Here is a 9,204-nt window from a genome sequence, read left to right as displayed (position 1 = left end):
TTTCTGTTAAATTTGTTGTTGGCGTGACAAGTTGAAATAAAAAGCACTCACTCAATAGCCATATAACTAAAAATTAATGTTGTAATGAATATGAATTTAACAAAATAATTTTGGCATTGTTAATAATTGAAATTTTAAAATTAAAAAACAAAGAATATGAATTTAACAAAATAATTTTAACAGTGTTAATAATTGAAATTAAATTTTAAAACCGAAAAGCAAAGAGATGAATTCTTAAAAATAATTAATCTTCAAAATAAACAAAGTTCCTAGAAAATGTGAGAAAGAAAAAGAGAGAAGGATGAAATAATTGATAAGCTTACCTTTGCTAAATCGACGTGCCATAAGAACCACAAAACTTAAAAGCATATATATGGTATAATGCTTTGTAATAAGTACATAAACAGCAAAGAACGCAAGAGGTTGTTGAAACATTAATGGCGGTTTTTTTGTTTTTTACTACACAAAGTGGGATCCCTACACATCAAAGACATGCTAGGAAGTGTTGTTGTGTTTGGGTTTCTCCGTCAAGCCACGATGAATCGCCGGCGAAAGTCCATCCACAAGAATTCCATTGACAACCGCCGTTATTCATTAATTCCGGCAATTCTATTTCACCCCAGAAATCATCACTACCGTCTTCGGATGATTCTGGAATTTTCTTCGACGAAGATACTACTAAATGTGCCGCTTTCGCGGCGGCGGCTTGGATGTCACGAGCAGTGGACGTCAAGGGTATGGGTAAATCGTCTACTTCGTCGGGGAAGTTCAGCTGAGCTTTACGTCCTCTCAAACAAAACGCCGCTACGTCGTAAGCTTTAGCGGCCATTTCCGGCACCGGGAATGAGCCTAACCAAATGCGTGACTTCTTGCGGGGCTCTCTAATCTCCGACACCCATTTGCCCCACCGTCGTTTACGAACGCCACGGTATACTGGATGCCGAGTTCCGCCGCCTCCTTTCGTGTCGTGTTTCATGGCGGATTCCGGTGAGGCGGTGGAGGCGTTTAAGTCATCCTCCGTATACGGTGGTTGTTCCATTACGTGAGAACCGTTTTATTGCAAGTGTTGAGACTAGCATTTATATTTGCAATTAAACGTTACAACGGTCTGTTGAAATTACGTAAATACCCATACAGGTCAATTGTCAAAACAAATAAAGCATCGTATTGTGAGAACATACAAAGCTCACGCGCCACTTGTTTTGTGTTAGGAGGATTGTGATAGCCATTGCTTTTGAAATTTTAAAAATTTAAACTTTGATTTTCAGCTTATGCAATTAAGGACGGATGCAAATTAAGATGAGGGTTAAAATGCAACCTTATCATTATATTAATTTGTAATTTCATCAATTTCAAAAGAGGCATATTTACCATATTAGGGCCAAGATAACCTTCTTATCTACCCCTAGCTCTTTAAATAACATTTGACATATTTTGATTCCATTTGTAACTTCAGAAAATAAATTTGTAAACTAAATTAATAGATTTATTAATCTTTCTCGACACTCAAATTTGAGATATAATCTTTATACTTTCAATTTTATATAATTTTGTTCCGTTTTGTTTTTATAATTTCATTACTTAGTCTAAATAATTAATACTCGACATGAATATTTTTATGTTGGAAGGTGTGTTAATTCATATTATTATTTTAACTGAAATAATTAATAATTTTATTAACTAATAATATTATAAAAAATATGATAAATTAAAATAAATGAATTAACTTCTATAAAATTAAAATTTCACTACTAATATAAAACAAATTCATAATTTTATTTTTAACGGAAAAGCAACTTTATTTTGTTTATTTATTAATTCAGTGTGGGTTTGGATAGACGTTTACCTCTAGTGTAGTGCGCTTAATTTACTTTTTGTCTTACGCTATAATATCGTTATAATATCTAATTTCACCACTATCGCTATTTTTACAGGTAAACGCACCGCCTATCCAAATCCACCCTCAAACTATTTTATTTTGAATAAGCAATAGATATTTGACAGAAAAGCACCTACATGTTTTTAGTTAAAGACATCCAAACCAAAGTGTTTTTAAAGCATATCATTCTTACCCAATTTCATCAGTTTATTTCGTCGGTTCAATTCTAATTAAATAAATTACTAAAAGTTTATAAAAATAAAAAAAAAATTAGTTCAACCAACTTTATTTTAATTCGGTTCAATCAATTTCAAGTGATTCGGTCAAGAGCCAATTCAAAATAGGTTGAATTATTTATTCGGATTATTATACTATCTGATTTCCAACAATTATTTATTCGGCTTGTAATATCGATTGGTGTCGTTAAGTTGTAATTATTATTATTTCTTTTAAAGCTTCCAACTTAAAACTTTACGTAAGAGATTTCAAATCATTACAACGTCTAGCAAAGGGTAGTGTTTATGGCGTCTACTGTCTCCTACCAAGAGTGGTGGAGCATTAAGATTTTGACCTGAAAATGACCAAGTCACCCTTTCACAAAGTGAAAGTAGCTTCAAATTGGAAGGGAGGGATTAGGGATTTTGGAAAAAATAATAATATTATTTTGGCTTTTGCCTTTCGGTAGTGTAAGGTTGGGGATGGTTCACCCATTCACATGGTGCAACCGGTAACACGAGATTTTTGTGACTTAACTTTTTCCTTTTCTTTTTCAAGTGTTTTTCTCTTTTAATTCTTTAATTTGGTAGAGCTTTTATGGGTTATTTTATGTAAATTATGATTCCCTTTCCACAGATAATTTTGAAAACATTAAATTTATTAATTTTCAACAAAGCCAAGACAAATTACTAAAAGTTAAATAAAAATTTAATTTTTATTATAAATATTAACTGAACTCTAATTAAGAAATAAAATATATTTAAATAATTAATTAGAACCGGAGAAATTCGAGTTGGGTGAAATTTCAATTTAGGATATCAAAATTTTGAAGCGGTTTAAACAGATATATATTCTAAAAATAGGTGAATATATTTAAGAGGTCCTTTTATTATATAGGCTTGATTAAATTAGTCCCTTTGGGTCAATTTATTCTCTATATTACTTAAGAAATCAAATAAGGTTAAATTGGAATAAAGTTAACATTTATTGTTTAACAGAATTAATATTTTAAAATTTTTATTGTTTTATAAATGAATTTTTTTTTGTTTGAAATTGAAAAGAAGCTAATTTTTAAGATTTTTTTATACAATAAATGATAACTCTATTACCATTTGAATAATAAACAAATTAAACTTTTTAACTTCTAAAAATATTGTGATCAATATTTGATAATTTGACTGCAAAATCGGCCCCCAATGACCAATGAACCACAAAAGCCCCCAAAAATCCAAAAACACAACAAAACCAAGAGAATAAATGAATAATAGAAAGAAAGAAAGAAAGAGAGAGAAGAAAGTAAATAAATAAATAAACAAATTAAATGCGCAGGGATTAAATAGATAAAAGTTCGATTTTTTTATGGTGAGTTTGGATGGACGATGCATTTATCTGTGGTTAGTGTAAAAATAGTAGTGGTTGTGAGATTAAATACTATAGTGATAGTACAGCGTGAGACAAAAAATAAACTACATGCACCATATCGCACCCCACTGCCCATCTAAACTTACACTTGAAGTTTGAGTAAAAAAAGTGTTGGAAGAGTCTGTAAGGGTAACCCTAAAAATAATGAAATTCACATTTAGTCCTTTTAGAATTAAAATGTTGCATATTAATATAATAGTAAATCTTCATCTTGGCACCCCCATAATTATAATTCAATTTTAATTAAAATTTCTTTCCTGCCCCTTAAAACTTGCCATCCAATTTTTTTGATTTCTCAATATATCTATCGAAGCGATGCATTCTGTAGGTTAGGGATAGATGCTGGCCATAAGTTTTAAAATTATTCCATACCCAGTAACATAAGTTTTAAAGTTGTTCCATACCTAGTAACTATATTTAAATTCAAACACATATCTCATCACTGATTTTAATCTTACTGTTGCAGCACTCAATTATTACAGTAACTACTCTCATCACTTTCATTGTTATTAATCTCATTGGAGTCAATCACACTACTCATCTGAATGAACTCTTAAAATTTAACTCGACTATGGAATACCGATTTAACTATTTTTTTTTTTGAAATAGACCACAAAATCTATTTAGTTTTCTGCTAAAAAGGTAACATCACATTTGGGAAGCCAAATACCAACAAAATCTTATCTACAAATTCCTATCAATAAACAAACAATTAAAAGATTAGCATTGATGATGGGTTTTACGCATCCTTTTTTTCCCTAATTAATTAATTTGTCTTTACATTTTTTTATTCTATTGGGAAGTAGGAAGTTATTCACAACTTTCCCCTTTAAATAAATAAAATTTTCCCTTATAATTAGTTGTAAAGTTTTAAACCTCTTAAAATTGGGTGAACCAAACAAGCTATGTCATAGGAAAATATAGGACTTTGCATCAAATAAATTGTGGTGTTTTAGACCATAGAGTTAAATAGGCATTTGCAATAAAGGATGGGGCTCAAAACAGCTGTTTCCCAAAGGTGATTAACATCTTTGATTTTGGGGTCCCCTTCAATTTCCTTCCCGTTTTTTTTTTGTCCTCTTTGAAGAAATTGTCCTTTTTATATATATAAGAAAAATTAAATCCCATTTATGTGGTAAACTAATTAGGGTTAACTGCTCCAGATATCCTTGAATTATGATCCAGATTTCAAATTGATTTGTGAACATCAAAACATTTTAATTGAATCTTAAAAGTGTCAGTATCATATCAATTAGGTCATTTTGTTAGCAGAGCTGTCAATTTAGGTGTTGGTCACTAGGTCGAATCTAACGTGGATTAAATTATAAACATACGTTTACCTACTGAATGGATACATTCGATGATGGGTCTAATGTATTTTAAAAAGAAAAAGAAACAGCCCTCCTAAATTTCATTAAGATTGTCTTTTTTCTTTTAACATGTTAAATCCAAGTTGTTCATGTAGTAAGTATACATTAGACCTGGATTTACATTTAATGTCTAAATTGGTGGCTAGATTGACAGAAGGACTTGATCAATACATTATTGATACATTGAGGATTCTAATAGAATATTTTGAAGTTTAGGAACAAAATTAAAATCTGAGTGATTGTTTTGGGATGTTTCGAGAACTAACCCAAAATTAAATTGGTTAATTCAAAGTTCATTTCTTCATGCATTGAAAGATTTCCAATTTTGGCAAACAAAAGCCAAGAGGCAAGTCCCGTGAATCCAACAACAATGTCACCAAAGTGACTAAAGAAATTATTAGGTTTTGGGTTCATTGTACATATTATGTCAAGAAAAAGGTTACTAAATACCTTAATCGAAAGTTAAAACAATCAATCATGGGTTAAAACACACCCTTTATATATATACACATAAAAAAATTGACAAAGCCTATGTGATTGAGGAATTTACATGTAATAGAGATAAAATCCAACCTAGTGAGAATCCAATCTTTTAAAAAGAGAAACAACCATTTGAATTAAATTCTCGTACCCTTATAGCTAGGAGGCAAAGTGTTTCATTCTATTTACCTATTATATAGACTTGTGAATTAGGAAGTACACATTAATTTTGGGTCAGGTTGAGTTAGATCAGATTGGTTCAGGTTTTAAAAATTTCGAGTCGTTTTGAATTTAGATGATTTTACGTTTACAAGTTATTTATCGAGTGAATCATTTTAAATTTGGATCAATTCGAATCACTTATTCAAATTATTTGTAATTTGGGTTGTCAATCTTTTATGATCAAATTAGGCTAGGTTGAATTCAAATTCGAGTTAAATGAATTGAATTTTCAAATTGGATTTGGAATCGACAAGCCTGCTATCATTATTTATTAACTCATTTATTACACGGTTGATAATTATAATCAAATGATTTTTTTGAAACAATACAATATTAAAAGTAGGAGATGAGGATGATAATGTTTAAACCTTTGTCATTTAGATACTCGATGACAATTCTAACGATTGCTCTAAACAAGGTTGACCTTAATCAAATGATTTAATACATAAATTGCTTGTTTATAATAATTTTACTCCATTATTGTCACGAAATCTAGAGAATTGAAGTATTGCGTGTCAAACAATAACAACGATAGAATAATATTAAGTCTCTGAATTTGATAAAATTTTTTTCATATTAGTCTCGGAATTTGGTAGTTTTTTCAATTTCGCCCATAAACTTGGATACTTTTAAGTGAGATGATGTGGCACTCTGAGATTGAGCCATGTTATCACTTAAATATTTTTAAAAAATAAAAAAAATTAGATTTTGTATACTTTTTAAAATTTTCAAGTGACGATGTGACACAATCTCAGAGTGCCGTGTAATCACACCTTAACAAGGTCCAAATTAGAAAAAAGCTGCCAAATTCCAAGATTAATGTGGACTAAAACTTATTATGAAATCAAATTAAGAAAATTACCAAATTTAAAGACTAAATGTTACTTTATCTCTTGGTTTAACTTTTAACACACAACTCTCGCACTTTTTTATTTTCGCGACATTATTAATTATGTATAAAAGGAATTAATGCAAAATAAGAGTTAAAAAATTAAAAAAGTTTAGTGATCCGATTATGATAATCAATTTGTACTTACCTTCATGACATAATTTATTGGGTGTTCTGTTGTTTGCACAACAAAAAATTGAATGCAGAATCTAGAAGAGGGTCCATTGATGGGTTGTATTGAAAGGTATATATGATACTATACATAACCATAAATTATGCAACAAAAAATTAGATGATATTTAAGCCTAACTACTGCACCACCATTGGCAACCGAGACTGTCTATACAAATTAAATGTATAGCGGTCAATTTTCATTTAGGATGAAACATGTGTGCCTCATTAATATTATAATATAATATAATGTATTTTTTAAAAATATCTCTAAGTTATGTCAGGTTTTAATGGGGTGAAGTTAGAAATTTACTTTAGAAAGATCAAAGATGGATTATAAATTTTGAGATCAAAGTGTAATTACCACCATAATTTCATAAATTTTAAAAATTTACTATTTTGGGGAGGGTTGCCTGCTTCATTGTCTATGCCCCTGGTTAGGTCATACCCATAAATGAGAGGCAAGCTCTTCCAAGGTTGTTTTCTTCCTCCACAAAATTCAAATTAAAAATTTTATGAAAGAAACATTAAACTTTTTACCAGTTGACCCAATATACATCGGTATATAACGAATTACTCATCTTGCTTTATATCATTATATTATAACTTGGGAAGTTCAAACATCTACAACACGAATCTCTACACATTTCTGATTTTTTTTACCAAGTAGGCCGTGATTTAATTATAATTAAAATTTTGGATAAAATGTAATTTTATCAATATATTAATATATAAATTTATAAATTTAAAGGGTCAAATGATAAATTTATCAATTTTGTCGACCAAGGCGGCTGTTTACCCATTGTTTGTGCCCCTAGCTGTCAGACCTGTAATGAGAGATAAGGTCTTCCACAATTATTTTATTCCTTCACAAAACTCAAATTCGAAATTAAAAACAAAAGACATTATTGTTTTTATTAATCAACTCAATATACATCGTTACATTACAAATTACTCATCTTGCTTTAGAGAAGGGATTGTATAAAATTATGATTCCATGTCATCTCTATCCATTTCCAATAGGAGAATGACAAATTAAGTTTTTCCTCTTGATTTTTAGCATTTTAGTTGGATTTGAATTTTTTCAGGAGGAAAAAACTGAAAATCAAGAAGAAAAATATGATTTGTCATTCTCCTATTGGAAAAGAATCGAAATGACTTGAAATTACAATTTTACACAATCATTTTTCGCTTGGTTTATATCATTGTATTATAACTTCGGAATTTTAAACATGTAAAACATGAATCCCTACACATTCTGGTTCTTTTTTTCTCGCTAGTCAGTGGGTTGCAAAATAATTATAATTAGATGTTGGTGAGCGTGAAATGATTTACAAAGCACAAAAAAGTATTGGATATAATTGTAGGATACGTTATATTTTTAAGAAAGAACGTAAGATTTGAACTTTAAAAGCGATATTGTTAAGAATATAATAACAAATTCTAAACCTAAACCATAAAATCAACATGAAAAATACAAAAGAAAATATTTAGAGAGCACAACTAGGGGTGAGCAAAATCTGATTCTATTCGAAAAACTCGATAAAAATTTTAAATTTTGAATTAAATAGTTCGAGTTATTTAAGTTAATCAAGTTTTTCGGATCAACTAGAATAAAAAATTAAATTTTGTAGTTTAACTCGAATATGAATTACAAAATTCAAGTTATCCGAAAATTCGAATAAGAAAAGGCAAAACTAGTCATTTTGATAAATGACAACTTAAAACCATTAAGTTAAAAGGCAAAACTATGCCGTTTTGATAAATATTTACTGATTAAGTTAAAAGGCAAAGCCATTATATTATTTAAGTAGCTAAATAATATTGTACTTCGTCTACTAGTTAAATAATTAGTCCATATAAACACAGCATTGAGTATAAATAATAGGATTTGTTAACTCGACTCGACTTGACTCAAAATTTTTAACTCGATTTGATTTAAATTAAATTCGGTTGCTAAATTAAAATTAGTCAACTCAACTAATTTAAAATTTTTTTACTTAATTAGACTCAACTCGATCGAATACTTACTCTTATTTACATACATGCAAATCTAAACACAAAACTTATGATTGATAATCCGCCTCTTAAAGCTAACGTGGTACTGACATGCAAAGAAACATTGAATCTCACCAATCACCTCGAGATCCGTTTGTGACGAAGGTGGTCGGTATTGTATTTATATCCATTGAATTTGATATGTTTCGTGTCAAATTTTTGTGTGTTTCGAACTTTTGTGTATTTAGTTTATGCAGATGTAGATGCTATGTTATTGATGACATGAGCAAACGAACCCATGTGGTGCTTTGTTATAAGTTAGAGATTGTGATTGATTTAAATTTAGCTACCAAAATAAAATAAAAAATAATGAGGATAAGATTAAAATATATGTAGCTTAATTCTACCACCTAGACATAAAATATAAAAAGTTTTAAATTAGTATATGGTAAAATTATATTTTACCCTCCTAAAATATAAAATCTTGACTTAATCCTTTAAAAATCATAAAACTATAAGCCACAGACAGAGGTGTTTGCAGTCCTTCAAACAGTTTA

The 9,204-nt window shown here is 29.4% G+C and overlaps 1 protein-coding gene across 1 annotated transcript; it reads right to left on the bottom strand.

Moving 5' to 3' along the window:
- Positions 1-302: 302 nt before the first annotated feature.
- Positions 303-1,097, bottom strand: LOC105763912 (ethylene-responsive transcription factor ERF023). Its single transcript, XM_012582318.2, has one exon. The coding sequence runs from the start codon at positions 1,037-1,039 to the stop codon at positions 485-487; it is 555 nt and encodes a 184-aa protein (XP_012437772.1). The 5' UTR covers positions 1,040-1,097; the 3' UTR covers positions 303-484.
- Between the last annotated feature and the right edge of the window lie 8,107 nt (positions 1,098-9,204).

The sequence above is a fragment of the Gossypium raimondii genome, chromosome 12 (assembly GCF_025698545.1).
Source record: "Gossypium raimondii isolate GPD5lz chromosome 12, ASM2569854v1, whole genome shotgun sequence".
In the NCBI taxonomy this organism is placed as follows: domain Eukaryota; kingdom Viridiplantae; phylum Streptophyta; class Magnoliopsida; order Malvales; family Malvaceae; genus Gossypium; species Gossypium raimondii.
This window is presented reverse-complemented; position numbering and strand designations above follow the sequence as displayed.